The sequence below is a fragment of the Prosopis cineraria genome, unplaced genomic scaffold (genome assembly GCF_029017545.1).
Source record: "Prosopis cineraria cultivar Desert tree isolate PC_DT_omini unplaced genomic scaffold, ASM2901754v1 PC6, whole genome shotgun sequence".
In the NCBI taxonomy this organism is placed as follows: domain Eukaryota; kingdom Viridiplantae; phylum Streptophyta; class Magnoliopsida; order Fabales; family Fabaceae; genus Prosopis; species Prosopis cineraria.
The window spans coordinates 30284424-30301763 of record NW_026555337.1 but is presented as its reverse complement, the minus strand read 5'-3'; the positions used below and the strand labels follow the sequence as shown (position 1 = coordinate 30301763).

Sequence of the window (17340 nt, the reverse complement as noted above, 5' to 3'; positions counted from 1 at the left end):
CTAAATTGCCCTTTTTTTAAAATTAAAAAGACCTATCTTGTTATAAATGGACAAAAAGATGAGAATAGTGAGATTCACAAATTGAATTCAAGGGAATTGAAGCAATTCCATGGTCAATATGATGGAATTGGATTCTAGCATTTTTGGTGGAATTAAGATTCTTAGGAATTGCAACTCTTGTATACCAATCATGCGTAAATTAAGATTTTATTTTTAATTTTATTTTCACCTTATTAATTTAATACTATCAAACATGGCCTAACAGTTGTAGAACTTATAAAAGTAGTCCCGATATTTTTGTTTTCCCTACATTTACTTTTTCTAGTGGTTCCGTTAGTTCTGTTTTAACATTATCTTTGCAGCTACTTATTCTTTTTATTTATTACTTTATTTGCCTTTGAAAAAAAAAAGAGTGTGTTTATAGCAATATTAACTTTGAAACATTGAAGATATGATTATCTCGAATGATGATATCTATTGATCTACCATGTTCCTATACTTGGGGATAAATATAGCCTATAATGGCAATTTTAACCTCTCGTTAGTCATAACACTCTTTGTACAATGAAGGGTATTTTTTTATTAGAATAAAGTGAAATTTAACTCTTAGACTATATATTTATGAGCGTTTGAAATTCTAAATTTATTTTTATTACATCATTTTTCTTTAACTTTTGAAAATGATATAATGTCACTTATATTATTAATAAAATTAATTTTAACAGTTAATTGACTAAAAAATTATAGAAAATAAACTAAAAAATTACATAAAAAAACAAAAAAATATTCTTAATCATTTTCTATAATTTTTTTTGGATCTTGTAATTATGAACAAGGACCCCAAAAAAGTTGCAGAAAAAGACGACCTGTAAAACATTTGTTATAGACAAAAACCCAAAAAAAAAAAATTTGGTGATCATTTTTTATAATTTTTGAGATCCTTTTTTACAATTTTTTCTATCAATTAATAGTTAAAATTAACATTTGCTAATGGTAGGAGTAATATTACACTCTTTTAAAATATTAAAGGGAAACAAAGTACCAAAAATTAGTTTAGAGTCTCAGATATTTTTGTTGGATCTATAGTTTAGGAATAAATTTACCACCTAAGCCTTCCTTATTTATTGTGATTAAGTTATTTAAATTATTTTCATTTTCATCAAAATTGCATTATTGATAGTGCGTTTAGTTTCTGGTTGAAAATTTTAAAACTCAATTTTTTCAACATTATTGACTTAGTTTTTTCAACAAAAGTGGAAGGACTTTAACTTTCACTAAATTAGTTTTTCTAACACAAACAATTTTTCACACATAATGTGTGTTTGGTTTTTTATTGATCAAAAGTTAATTTGCTAAAAGTTCATTTAAAAAAAATTAATTTAATGAAAGTTAATTGTTATGACAAAATTTATATTTAGATACATTTTTTTAAAAGTTAATTTCGTAAATTAAATATTATTTGGATTGTATATAATGAATTGTACTTTTGAATTACAATTATTAAAAAAGATATTAATTTATGATGATTTATAATTTTTATTATATAAATGTAATATATTAGAAATGTTTAAAAAATATGATAAAAATTTTAAATAATATAAAATTTTAAATAAAAAATGTATAAATAATATAAAAAATTTAATTTGATAATTTACAAAATAAAAATTATATAAAAAATGTAAAACTAAAAAAATTGGGAAAACATTTATAATAAAATAATGATAAATAATAGAAATTAAATTATTTTTATGATATATTGAACAATAATTATATAAATAGTTCAATATACATTAATATTAAAAATAAATATGATAAATTATTTTTTTTAATGCAATGTTTTCTATGGGCAGAAAATTGATAAGCATATGCCATCAGTATCATTTAATAGAGTGTTTTTTTAATAGGGTGTTTTCTTTATGTTGCTATTTATGCATTGTTAAGTTTCTTGTTTATTTTTTTCTCATTTTCTTGGCTTTTTTTCTGGTTACTGTTATGTTTCTTTTCACTTCTATCGTTGCTTTTGTTGAGACTTGTTATTTCGGTGGAATAAAGTTGAGCAAAAAAAGAATTAGATAACAAAAATATTGAAAGCACTTTCAAAAAGCTACATAAAGTTGAGTTAAAGAAATGAACTTTTAAAACTTTTTAAATGTACTTTTAAAATAAATTTTGAGACAAATTTTAAAAAACCAAATAACTTTAATTTAACATTTATAAATTTTTAAAAATTCTTTTTTAATGTGAAATGTAAGAAAACAAACAAACCCATATAATCTAAGGCCACATTTAAGTAGCAATCTATAGAAAACGAACATAGGTGTTACATTTCAGAGTAGTCCTCAATGTCTTTCCTAAAAAAAGGAAGTTGATAATCTACCTCCATCTCACTATCTTCTTAATTGTGAGGGATAGAAAAATTAGATTAAAAAGTGTAAAAGGAGGAAACACTACTCAGCTTTTGCAAAGTGTCCATTTGGCAAAACTCACGGGAAGTGCAATCTTCTCTTTGACATTGGTAGATTATGACAAATTCAAAACTTTTTAGTCTCACCTAATTTCATTTGATGTTTTTCTAGATCATCAACTGCAATTTATTAATTTCCTTTAGGTCTGCCCCATTTATATAATTTTACATAATTAGAAGTTTTTGCAATTTCTTCAGCAAAGATCACTGACCTCAAATGTTTTCAATTATGATGTAGAGTTTTTTTTTTATTTCTTGTTTTACTTTTATTTCTTTTTGTATTGCTAGAATTAATTTATCTCATCCAAGCATGGCTCCAAGACTTATATTAGTGTTAATTACTCCCTTCATCTTTATATATAAGTTATTCTTAACTAAATTTTGCATACCAATAAAAATTTATTATTTAGTTGAAAATTAATAAAATCATAGCATTTTTTTAATTTTGCCCTTAATAAATTACACAAGTAATATCATGGAATTGGATAAAGCACACAAATCAATATCTCTTCCCTTTTTCAAAAGAAGAGTAAAATTGTTCAATTATTTAAAATTATTATGACGCTCCTTATATTCAAAGATAAGATAAGCTTTTAGAGAACATATTATACATATATAAAGAAACTGACTATAGAGATGGTATTGTTTTACTCCCTCCATCCTTATATATATAAGGTATTTTTTAAAAACTTATTTTATCCCTAAATGTAAAGGGTGAAAATGATATTTTTCAGTAATTAAACAAATTTACCCTTGTCTTGAAAAATAAAATAAATCATTAATTATATATTTTCTCTACCACCATCATAATATTAATTATGATATCATTAGGAATAAAAATAAAAAATTATTATATTTTTATGTGAGTTTAACTAAATAATAAATTTTTATTTGATATAAAAAATTTAATTAAAAATATCTTACATATAAAGAAGAAAGGAGTACTTTACACACACACAGATATATATATATATATATATGATCTTTTTATAAAAAAATAGAAAATGAACATAAAAAAGGTTACCTAGCCGCAGCTAGGCGCTGCCTACTTTGCCATGAATGAAAAAGGAAAGGCAAAGTGGATTGCTTTGTACTTTGGCGCCAATGATAAAATATGAGAGGGAAAAGGTTGTTTACCAAATATACCCCTGGATACGTGATACCATGAAAAAATATTTTGAAGAATCTGACTTCATTTTATCCTCCATTGCCTCGTGGAAAGAGGCGGAGGGACCAAGCATATAATTATGCTATGTTGATCCCCTCTCAATGTATATAATATTTGTAAAAAATTTAATAATTCATTAAATTATAGGGATTAGATTTCAATTTCAATAAAAAATATGACTCAGATATAAATTTTTATTTTTATTTTTATTTTGTCATTATATCTCTTATTTTCCCCAATTCCTTAATCATTTTTATCCTACCAAAAAAATATACATTGCAAGAAGTATTGTTATTTCATTATCAACAGTCATGCCAAATATAATTCTTTCCATTCCATTCTTTGTGCATTTTTCCCTTGTTTTATTTTTTGAATTATTTTCAGATGTACAGGTTCTCTCTTATCTTCTGTATCCAATTCTGTTTATTTTTGTGCATAATTTTTGGCTAAATATGTAGAAGACTAGATAGACAATTATTATATTTGATCTACCACTAGTGTAACACCCTCAAAAATACAAACCAATTTTCGCAAATTATTAAAACCATTATCATAGTAGAAAATTTTCTTACCATGATACATCCAAGACATAATACAAGTCTTAAAATATCCAAAAAGACAATTGAATCCATGAGGGACATACATAATTCTCATGGCATGATATTTAAATCAGATCATAAATCAAGAGGAACAGACATAATTCTCTTGGTCATATATTTTATTTTAATAAAAAGGATTAGAGTTTACATGCTTCACAAAGAAGATGTATCCTAAGTTGGCACAAGATACATTGTATAATTCAAAATAAGAGGTAACGTAAAAGATGGTGTCTCATACACCATAGTTACACCTCTGGTGCTTTCTTGGCCGGACTCGCTCTTGTAAAAATATTAACCACGGGGAATGAGACTTAAAAGTCCCAGTAACCAAAAATTAATATGTAATGATGCATGCGATTGTAACTAATCATGCGATTGCTAAGTGGGCATACAAAACATTTAACCGAACAATATTTTCAAACAAACCAAACAAGTATTTAATTTGCATGACTGCACCTTATATCCTCCTTTCGCCATGCTCGGATGCCAAATCACCCGGCCAAAGGTGAGTTGGACCAAGCGACACGCCACTCATTGGGTCCAATGAGGGCTTACCATGTGGTAATAATTAACCGAACAAAAATTCCCATTAACACCATACATTAAATACCCTGACAAATCATGCATCATTCAAATATCCAAACAGAAATATATCCGAACAATAATATCTCATCATGATAAACAAAAATAAATTTTTAACCCACTTGGCAATAATTTCAAACAAGTATATACAGTATTTATTTTCAATAATTCATAATTTTTCCAAACAATAAAACAACACATAATCATTCACAAACACGCCCCTCACAACACATTAATAATGGTTACCTTGTGTCTTGAATAACAAGTTCCCCTTCACAACTCCTTTTTCACCACTATCTTTGTCAACACAATCTACATAGTTATTTCATAATACTATATATTAATTTTACATTAAAATAAATAACTCTAATTTAAAGAGTTAGAAAGTCTTAGATCTATAATCCATATTAACACTAATTTAAGATTTATGTCTCATTTAACTTCCCAAATTCTTTTCTAAAATTCTCGTACCCTAATAAACTATTTTTTTATCCTCAAATCACTTCTAGTATCACAATTTCATCCTTCTATATTCTAAAAATTCATCTAAAAATAAATTAAAAATTTTAGAATTATCTTGAAGCCTTAAATCACCTTTCTATAACCTCAAAAATACCTATTCATACTTAAATAAATATTAAATAATAGATGTTTATCCCTACATCTCAGATTCAACATAAATTCCACCATATAGATCTAGAGTTTAACTCAAAAATTCTTAACATGAGTTTCAACCTCAAAAAAATATTCTATAATATTTATTATATCCCTAAGAGCTTTAACCTATATTTTTAATCCATCATATCATCAGATTAACTATCCTATAGAAAAATCCTAATCAGAATATTTACTTTATTCTACAAAATAATCATATCACTAGAAAGCTAATATTATTTAAAAAATAATTATAAAATTAATTTTATACTTAAATAATTTTTTAAATGCTAATCTAAATAGGAAAGTTGGAACATACCTGAAGAAAAAGAAAATAATCTCTCCTTGCGAGAAAACGCCGAGCAACGTGAGAGGAAGAGAGAAAAATAATATAAAAATGGTATTGTAGGTCCCAAAATTATATTAAAAAAAATTATAGGTTTGAATTTAATTATTCAAACCTTTGGACCATTACTTGTAATTTTCATAAATTACATCTTGGGCCCTTAATTGTAATTTTTACAAATTGCAAAAGTTTTTTTTCTTCCTTCTACGTCTCCTCACACCTGCTGCGTCGCTCCTTTATACACGAGGAGCGTTTCTCTCTTCCCACATCTAACCGATGTAGGACTTCTACAGTTCTTTTCTTTTTTTTTACTTTCTTTTCTTTTTTTTTTCAACTCACACACACATATATTTTTTTTATTATTATTCTAAATCTTAAAATTATATCTTAATAAAATATTTCTTATATAATTTTCAAACCTAAGTTTTAAATTCATAATTAAATTTCTAACCATATTATTATTTCTAAATAATCTCAAATAATATAAATTCTTATTATTAACTTAAATTTCATATTTTTATCTAAAAATTAGGATGTTATAACTAGTACATGATCTTATTGTCTTGAATTGGTGAACAATGAAATGAGATCTTTCCTTGATTTTGTCTAGTTTGTAACATCTTTTGACATTTGGTTCAATGTTTGCATTCCCAAAAAAAAAAAAAACAATATATTCAAGTCTATTTCAGGAGACTGATGTACTATAACAATATAGCATCGCCACACTTGCGCTTATTTTCTCTTTCCCTAGTTTTTTATTTTGCAAACCAAATGGTGCCCAAAATTTAGGTTTCCCAATGCCCAACTAGTTGAAGAAAAGGTGAAGACTTATATATTTAGCCTTATATATTGAAGACATTTATTTTCAATTAAATCAAGAGATTTGTATATATTATAAATTATTTATTCTATAATAAATTCTAATTATTAATATTATTAACGTATTAAAATTCACGTGTCTTGATTTGATTGAATAAAAGTATATTAAGTATATAGGAATAAGTATATAAGTTTTGCCCTTGAAAAAAATATTATCTCCATTTTAATTTATAAGATATTTTTAAAGGATTTAACATTTTAAAATATAAAATACTTCAATAAAAATAAGGTTTCACGAATAATATTTTTTTAGTATTACCTTTCTCAATGCATTCACTCTTTCTCTTTTTAATATTTTTCACAAACAGAGTATTAAATAAAAAATATTTTTAAAATTTTATATTTTTATTTTAAAAAATAAAGTTATAAAGTGTATTTAATAAATTTTATTGGTATACATGGTTTTATTTAAGTGTTTTATAAATTGAGATGAAGTGAGTAATTGCCTCTCCTTCACGTGTACCAAATAAAAGCAAGTGTAATGGTATTCTGTGCCTATAAAAGGAGGAAGTCACGACGCATACGGACCTCTCCAATACTTCTCAAACTTCAACGAATTTTAATTACGTCAACATTTGGTTTGACCAAATCATACACTTCCTTCTTTAGTGAATTAGATGTAGTTCTCTTATAGTAGCATGCATCCAGTAAAGGATCCAGTTCTCTAGCAACTAGTAGAATGCTAGTCCTTCTAGAACAATAACCATAGTGCTCAGGTGCTTTTCTTTTATTTTCCATATTATATTTCTTGTAATTTCTTTTATGTCATTTTCAATATCATGCTTGATCTCACCACGCAATTCTCCCATTTTTTTCCATCTTTATTCCTTCATTTCCTAAATTTTTAAGTAGTTGCATTTGGAGAAATTGTGACGAAAGACCTTAGGAACTCACCGTTTGATTTAGAAGTCAAATGCATCGCACAAATTTGAGAATTTACTCCTTTGATATACTTGTGTGTTGCAAACAAGTTTTAGCATGCCTAGTAGGATCTATGCATGTGTACTAATGGCACCACCAAGAGTTAGATATTTTAAAGATGATAATGATTCATATGAATCTAATAACTTAGAGGATTGTGCCATATATAGACTCCTACAGAGCTAAATAATTGCTCTTAGGGTCATGGATCCATGCATTTATGGAATCAATGACTTGGATTCCCCTAGAGCCAATGATTTTGGAACTAGAATACTTAGAGAACTACGCTTCAACAAAGTCATGGACCCGCACACCCTTGGAATCAGCGACCTGGGCTCTCAAGACTTAATGATTTGGGAACCAGACTACTTAAAGATCCATTCATATATCAATAACCACAAAGAGCTAGAGATACATGCTCCAAAAAGTCATTGATCTAACCAGAATAAAATGATGTCCTTGTGGAGATAGCTTAGAACCACACCCTTCTAGGTTTATCGTAAACAAAATAAAAATAATAATAATAATTTTACCAAATCTCAAGATATGGAATGTGATACAGCAGGTGTAGTACATTAACTCCACCACGAGCGGGTATGGTGAACAAAGCTCTAAGGTATAGGCCAACTTCCCGGCTGCACATTAGAACCCTATACAGATATCGAGAACCTTGCAATGCAACATAGAGCATTAAGCAAAAGCCTAAGATTCTTCATGGCAATGTATCATGGCTATAGATAAGTATTGCGAAATCCCTCAAGAGCATATATGAAGATGTTAAAGGCACTCTTTTGATACCTTTGAGGATGAGTTGTGTGAAGACAATAAGCTAGAGGTCAAATATTGGCCCTTAGAACCAAACATATTCAAAGAGCTTGTGGGGTGTTAATTTCATTTATTTGGTAAAATAGGATAATATTCTGTATATGCTTCAACAACTTTTTTTGTCTTCAACACATTTATAAAACACTAATGCTACATTTTGATGTATTTAAATTTGGATCAAATTTATTATTTGAATCTATAAAAATTTATGGATTCAAATCCGAATTCACATTTTATTATAATTTTTTTATAATTTCAAATTCTCTTCATACTTTAACTATTTCAAAAGTCAAAACGCCAATAAAATTCTCACTCATTATCTTTCCAGTTTCATTTCTTATCTGTTGTTCTTGAATTTGAATTTTTTTTAACATTACACAAGTAAAAAAAATTAAATACGTAAATTTAAAATACAAAATGTTAAATCTAAAATTCAAATCTAAAAGTTACCTAAAAAAATTGTGCGCAAAATTGTTTTTCTTAAATTTATAGTATATGTATATATTGTATTTACTTAAAAAATCAATTTTAAATAACTTGATCCAAATTTGAAGAATCTGTTATTTAAAAATAAATTACCCACGGGAGCTTGAATCTTTGGTGCAAGACCATTTATAAAATATAAAAAAAAATTGGGAAAACCACTCCCATTTTTGTAAACAGAGGAACGGACATGTTCTGCCAAACTTTTGAGATATTTGATTAGGTTTTTTTGGATACATGACCAGTTTCATGATAGAGCAAGGGAAAACAATGAATATTTGGGCTAATTAAAATTTGATATCAACCTAGTTAGCATCTATGCCCAATTCAGCATTATTTTGGTAAATAGGCCCAATTCAATATTAAAGAAACACTGCTCTGACTTAGTGTCAAAGTTAATGAGCATGGCATAAAAAAGGCCCAATTTGATTATGAAGGAACGGGCCAGGTGTGAATGGAGTAAAATGGAAGGCAAATATTTAAAATAATGGAATGAATCATATGAATTAAAAGCTCATTTATTTAAAATTAAAAAATAAATAATTTTTAAGTAGTTTAGAGGCTATATAAAAAATATTTATTTTAAATTTTTTATTAAAGATAGATATTATTTTATGTTTGATTACAATAATAAAAATAATTATTAGTTAGTTATTTTTAAATTTTATGATATCTTTCTTAATTTTTATTTTATAAAAATAATTTATTATTATTTTAAAATTTTATGATATATTCACATGTATCACCTATTTAAAAAAATCTCTCTCATCACATCAGACATTATTTTAAATAGTTTCTTAAAATAGTAAAAAATATGCTTTTTTCAGATTTTGATTATTTTTAAAAGTTTAAACAAACATAATAAAAAATTGCAAAATAGATTTTTTTTCAAAAAAAAGTAATTTTTTTATGAAATAAGTCAAAACAAAAAGGCGCTAGTTTACATATATGTGTAAGAGTTAAAATTTGAATTTCAACCATTTGTTTAAATAATAATAAGACATCTACAATACTAACACTCTCTCTCATCGTAATAGATTATTTTCAAAAGTTACTTAAAAATAATTTTTAAAATAATCAAAAATATTTTTTTTTAAATTTTGATTATTTTTAAAAGTTTAAACAAGAATAATTAAAAAATTACAAAATATATTTTTTAAAAAATAATTTTTTCATAAAATAAACCAAAACAAATGGGCCCTGAGTTTTATATATGTGTGAGAGTTTAAATTCAAAATTTAACTATTTGTTTAAATAATAATAAGACATTTACAATATTAACATGATTTCCTAAAAAAAATTTAAGTACCTAAAATTATTTCAAACTTTATAAATGATTTTAGTAAAGATATAAAAAATAAAATAAATGATTCCTCTGAAAACATAAGAATTAAATGGTTTTAAATAAAAAGTTCAATAAAAAATTATCATTTATAATACTAAAATTATCTTAAAATCTTAATCCTCTCTCACCATCTATTATTCCAAATTTTCATGATCCCATCATCAACTTCACTTCTCCCCTCCTAATATCTTAAATCTAATCTTAGATCTAATTATGTTTCCTCTTCTCTAACAAACTCTGTATCCCAACTTCACTTAGGCTTAAGTGACCTATCAATTCTTAAAATTGTCCACCCTCAAGTATACCAAGGTTTGCCATTGGGATAAGTTATAAAAGATTAAATGATTTGTAGATATTGAATTATAATCGAGTTAAATTTGATGGATTAAATTGTATTGAGTTAAATTTTAAAAATTAAAACAATTTATAATTAGGTCAAAATTACATAGACTACAATATTAGCTAGAAGAATGATATTAAATTCTAAAAACAAAGAATTTATACTAGTTAGGTTTTGATAAAATTTTTTGTAAAATCAGTTGTAAATATTGATTTAAAAGTTGCAAGTTCAAGAGGTTTAATTGTAAACAAAATATTTAAATTTTAAATATAACTTTCAATTTGTAATTAAAATTTTTATTTGTAATTATTTAAATCAATATTTAAGACTTGAAAAAAATTTGTAGACCTAATTATTATAAATTTTTTTGAGATTTTATTCTCATGTTAATTTAAATAGTCTCATGAGTTGACTATTTTTTTTATTTTTGGGAAATCTCCTATATTGCAAAATCTATTGAAATGCTACGGATTCGCATTTCGATTGACGAGCACATCACCACCTTATATATGGTCTTGGCCCTTTATTTTATCTTAAATATTTTTTATCATTGGTTTTAAATTATTTTAATATATTTATAAAGATAAACTATATAAAAATTTTAAAAAGTTTTAATATTAAAACTTGACTGTCAAAATATTTAGATGGTCAACTTATAAGAATTATAAAAAAATTTAATATTAAAAGAACCATTCACATTATGTCTGTACTACCTAGATTTAATTCAGAATATATTTGGATAGTTAATTTTTAAAAATGATAAAAAATAATATTAAATCAAGCCATACATTTAAATTTGTACTAACCAAATAGTGATAAACAAATTTATTAAATATTTCTATATTTTTATTTTAATAAATATAAAATAATGCTTAAACCTAAACTGCCCATATCTTATCAAGATTGATAAGTAGCATAGTGTTTATCATCTAATGAGCATGAAAAATAATTCATATTTAATATTAAATTTTTATATATTTTTATTTTAATAAACCTAATGCAAAAATATTTAAAAAATAATTCAAAATTAACGGCAGAGATCATTTAAAGTAAAATGAAATGCCAAGATCGCCTTCGATCCGAAATGCTGCTTCTGCTTCTACTTCGCACGGTTGCTTGAACTCGTTAGCAAAACTCACAAATTCGCTAGACTTTAGATGATTTTTGTGTCTTTAGATGAATGGATAATTTAAAAAAATAAAAGATGAATGGATAATTTTCTTTTTCCTCTTTTTTGATACTACAAATGGATAATTTTCTTTTTCCTTTTTTTTATACTACGAATGGATAACTTTCTACTAAAAAAGCAATGTTCTTTTTTGATAGACAAAAATATTCTCTCATCTTTAACCCCACAAAAACAAGAGAAAAAGAATATTATCTCATGTGGCGCTCCTTCTCTGGTGTTTCACTTTAAAGCAAACTTCTCCCCGTCCACGTGTCACTGCATTCCTGAGATCTTCAGCCGCGTGTCACTTAGATCCCATCTGTCATCACTCAACGATGGAAATAGACCCAGCATCTAACAGGTTGGCCTAACTTACTTCAAATCTATGTAACTTAAATCACATCTGTCATCACTCAATGATAGGAATAGGCCCTGGACTTATAGTCTAATTTATTTTAAATTCAACTTAATATATTTATTAAACAAACTCATATTATCAAATTTATTTTTTAAAATTTTATTTCTGAGTTTAATTACACACACATATTATGTAATATATCTTACAAACACGTTAATTTTATTATTTAATTTTTAATTAATTTATTTTTTATTTTTAATTATATTTTTAATTATTTTATGCTTATATATTAATTTTATTGTTTTTATTTTAATGTTATATTTTATTGTAGATGATAAATACTTTTAATTATCATATATTATAATTGATAAATTAAATTATATATTTTATATTATAATAATTTTAACATATATTTAAGACGTTTAAAATTAAAATATAAACCTGTTTAAAATATTTATTTTTAAGTAAATTTTTAAATAAATTTTTAAAATAAATTATATTTTAAGTAAGTTTAAATTTGAGTTATATATTTTAAACCTGATTTAAGTCTCTGATTTATTATAGAGATTTAAGTCTATTTGGTTAAAATTTAACTTGATCTTCGATTCTTACTCAACGACGCGTCAGCACCGGGGGCCTCAGTAGCCAGTACCAGTCCCAGAAATTCAATCTTCACACAGTCCTCACAGGGTTTGGCACCAGATTCTGGGGCCCGTATCATCCAAGAGCTTCAAAGAAAACCAGAAAATGGTATGTCTTGCCACGTGCGCCAATGAGCGATCAGTTTTAGATGGAGGTTTTTAGGCCACAAGTCTCACCATCTTTCTCAGCCACAAGTCTCAGCCTTTTTCATTTTTATTTTCTTCACTTGTCTCTTTCCAGTTTCTGCTTTACTCATTATTCTTGGATAGGATTGCAAGCAACTTGCGGCCCACCTCTTTATATAGATTTCCGAGTTGGATTTAAAATATTTGCAAATTGCAAGCCAAAACCAGCGCCGCCTCTGTTTCTTCTGGCTGCTGCAACACCGAAAAGTACTTCGTAAACGTCGTCTTTGTCTATTTTCTATTTCTGGGTTGATTTGCTTTTGTCAATTACAATCTGGGGTTTCCCTGTTTCTGCCGATAAAGTTTGATTAAGGTTTGTTCCTATCCTTCTTTCTATTTCTTGATGTTATGATGTATGATTTTGACGTGTAAGAAAATTAGCGGGAAATTCTTTACTGTTCAAGAAGCCGTGTTTAACCACTATCATCTTGTTTCTTTGATGTTCTGAGGCCTCCTGGCCTATCAATACTCCTTTTTTGAGTATTAGTAGTGAAATTCTAAGCTCGTATAAAGTGAGATGAACACGACTGAGCCTGATTTATGATATTTAACTTGAGAACTTGCGCCAGCGAGTTTGACTTCAACAAGTTTGCATGACTGGGTTTCCTAACAAATCACGTCTAGTGAATTTTCTGCAAAAAAAGAGTTGTGTATGGAGTTTCTTGGTGCTTGTTCTTCTAGGATGCTGGAGTGGAAAAGAGATAGAAGGTGTCCAACACCTGGTGGAGCAATTATGCATGCTTTAATATACATGTTATAATGAAGTAACAAGGGATTCTAGAATCCCTTTAGTTTAAATCAAATAGCCTTTATGTTTTTGAGTCTGCAAAGCCTGCATACTTTCCATCTTATATGCCATTTTTTATCCCATCTTATCCTCGCCTTCATGTTTCTGTGCAGGTTATTTGTACCATGGCTTGGTACAGTGGGAGTGGAATTAATGACCTTGTTCCCAAAGGTGAAGACATATGGGATAGACTCCCTTCACCAGACACTTGGCAAAATTGGGGGATAAGTGCACCTGAAGGTTTCAATTCACCCAAAAAGTTTTCAACCATGGACTCAAGTTCAAGAGAGGTGGAGCTCGATTTCAATGATGAAAGTTTCAATAATGAAATTGAGCTTGAATCTTCTCTTCTTGAAAAAGATCAGTCTAGCAGTTCAAGTGTATGTGGAGGATTGCCCGAGCAATCATTTCAACGGACAGCTCTTTCATGTGATCAGCTTCAGGACGTTTCAAGATTCGAACACATGGATGACAATTTCTTGTACAGCTATAACCTCTGGGATTAAGATACTTGGGTTTATGCCTGTAGGATAATGATATAGCTTCTGAAATGCTTTAAATTGGCACGAGTGTGCTCTGAATAATAGGAATTCCGGTGCAATTGAATTGCTCTGTGGTAATTTTACACTGCATATTTATCTTTTGGAGCCAGTACTGACCAAGACAATCATACTTATAATTCTTTTTGAACTGTGTAAGCATGTACCTGTAATAGCATGGTAAGGGCTCCTACTTTCTCCAATAATTCTTTCACAAAATGGTCGTATTTTTCATCTTGCATTACCTACTTTTTCTGACACAGCCATTCATTGTCCACTGGCTTTCCATAAGAACATTCGGAAATCTACTTCAAATGAGTCTTGATGCTAAAGCCTTCACATATTTCACATTATGCAGGGATTCCATGCTTGAAGCTCTGCCTAATGTTGAAAATCTAAAATCCTCCTGCCTCTCTTCAAATCTCCAATTCAGTAATGCATCAGGTGGATTGCAGGAGCACTTAGAAGTTTCAGAGTTTGTTCCATGCAACTCAACACATGAAGATTGTCAAGATTTAAAGGTAAGAATTGCTTTTTATCTAGTACTTGACAGGTGTTTTGTGTATAACTTGGCTGCATTTACTCATTTACTTGTTTAATGATGCCGATGGTTTGTATACATCAGCACTTCCTTCAAACTTTGATATTAAAATTCAAAATCTTAAAATAGGAATGCTCCTTATTCGTTCCATAATCCATATTTAAGCCATTGCAGTTACGAAGACATTTGTAATTCAATTTGAGAACATAACATATTTAAGTGGCCTGCATGATATTTGCGATGCAGTAGGTTATTTGCAGGCCACTAGCTGAAACATGTTTTTATTTATTTATTATTATTTAGATTATATTATCCTCTAGTGCTCAACCAGACCTGTATGCTTCAAAGGTTAAAGCTTCTTCCTCTCTGATGTGTGATAGAGTGTTCGCAATTCATGTTTGCATCAACAATGTTCTTCATCAGTTTCTGTTGATTAATTTTCACAACAAAGAATGAGAATTAATTAACTTGTTCCTTTTGTGAGAAATCTTTTCAGTCTATATTTTTTCTTAGGTGTTTTTGTCTTAGAATTTCTTCTATTCACAAACTCAATTCCATTGGATCTTGCTTATTTTCCGAGTCAATTTTTTTGTTATTTTACTGTAATGATGGACCGGTTCACCTTTCCTTCTCTGTCTTTTTTTCCATTTTGTTCAGAGTTCTACATATTTGAGATTAGCATTTTTTGTTTTGAGTATAAGTGGAAGTGTCGACATCTGCCATCCTCTCGAACTCTACTGTTCTTGGAATTGCTATGAAACGTGAGCAGATTGAGAACCTAGTGAAATTCCTTAAATGTCTTATTGATTTTATGTACTCCTGATTGAGTAAAAGGCTATCTTGAGCCATTCAAACGATAGAGTGAAGCTAGTGGTTTGCCTATATACATATATTTATAGGAAAAACAAAGTTGATTATGACACAATATTGTTTTATAGATATTCAAAGAGAACATTTATGAAAGTTGTTCACGAAGATCTCTTAATTAACAACATTCTTAAAAGCTTAGTAAATGATAAAGTATAATGACATCGTACAATTTATATAACTGACCCACTTAGTAGGATAAGGTTTGCTGCTGTTGTTTTTGTATTGTTTGTTAGATATTCGTAAAACCAATCCTCCACATAATAGTCGAAACCTGAGTTGAAATCCTGGATCTGCACGCCTTTATGGGTATGTGGCAGAGTCCAATTCTTCTAGCTCTCCATTCTTGTAATAAGAATTATAGTGTAGCGCACGTGGTATGGTGATTTCCTACTTTGTCCGCATTTTAAGCATACAGGGTGTGTTGAAGATATGAATAAAGCGAATAAGATACCATTATTTAAGAAGTTGAAACATTGAAATCTAATGGAACTTGCTTCTTTTCTAATTTTAAATGTAATGTGCACCATTTGGGTGGTTCTTTCAAAGTTCACAATGTAACGTAATCATTTGATTTCTCTTTAAGGTGCCATCGGTCAAATTCTTGGGCCCTTTTGAGCAGTGCAGTACAGATGAGGGCACGAACCAGCAGTCATCTCTTGAGGAATCTATATTACAGGATCTTGAGATGGCAATTGCACAGGTGAAGTGACTGAGAACTGAAATGCATAGCAGCTGATTGATTTCAAGACCCTTTGTCTGATCTTCTTTGAATTTCTTTTCTTTTTAACATGACCAGTTCTCTGATAAGACCCGGATCTGCTTCCGTGATGCCCTATATCGACTTGCTGGAGACACAAAACATCAGCAAGGTTTCTTTGATGCCTATTGCATGTTATTGATGAAGCTGTAACAGGAATCAATCGATGTTAGGAGTGGATTAAGAGAGTTAGGCAGAAGGCTGTAACTACTATAAGTAGGAACATACGGTTATTTATTAGTGCTGTTGTTAGCCTTACAATATTTATGTTATCTGATGCTTGTTACATTAATATGAATGGAAAAAAGAAAATTTTTTTCATCTGGACTTATTGAAAACAGCATCACTTCTTCTTCTTCTTCTTCTTTAAAAAAATATAAAATATAAAACATTTTTTCTGAGGTAAGATGTTAAAAAATATAAAATATTGTGTGTTTTTGATACTGAGAACCTTACAATGCAACATAAAGCATCAAGCAAAAACCCAAGATTCTTTATGATGATGCATTATGGCTATAGATGAGCACTGTGAATCCCTCAAGAGTATATCCGAGGATGAAGATGTCGAGGACACTTTGCTGATAGCTTTGAGGATGAGGTATATGAGGATGATAGGCTAGAGGCCAAATCTTGGCCTTTGGAACCAAATATATTCGAAGAGCTTGTGGAGTATTAATTTCATTTATTTAATAACAGGATAATATTCGGTATTTGCTTCAACAACTTCTTTGTCTTCAATACATTCCTACAACACTAATGCTGCATTTTGATGTATTTAAATTTGGATTAAATCTTGAATTTATAAGAATTTATGGATACAAATTCAAATTCAAATTCAAATTTTATTATAATTTTTTTTTTGTAATTTCAAATCTCTTCACACTTTT

At 28.0% G+C, this 17340-nt stretch overlaps 1 protein-coding gene across 1 annotated transcript; it reads left to right on the top strand.

The window, feature by feature from the left end:
- The first annotated feature begins 13074 nt into the window (after positions 1-13074).
- Positions 13075-16774, top strand: LOC129314667 (protein LNK4-like). The gene is made up of 5 exons (XM_054958170.1): positions 13075-13272; positions 13860-14227; positions 14644-14806; positions 16280-16396; positions 16493-16774. The coding sequence occupies exons 2-5, from the start codon at positions 13872-13874 to the stop codon at positions 16604-16606; spliced, it is 750 nt and encodes a 249-aa protein (XP_054814145.1). The 5' UTR covers positions 13075-13272; positions 13860-13871; the 3' UTR covers positions 16607-16774.
- The last annotated feature ends 566 nt before the right edge of the window (positions 16775-17340 follow it).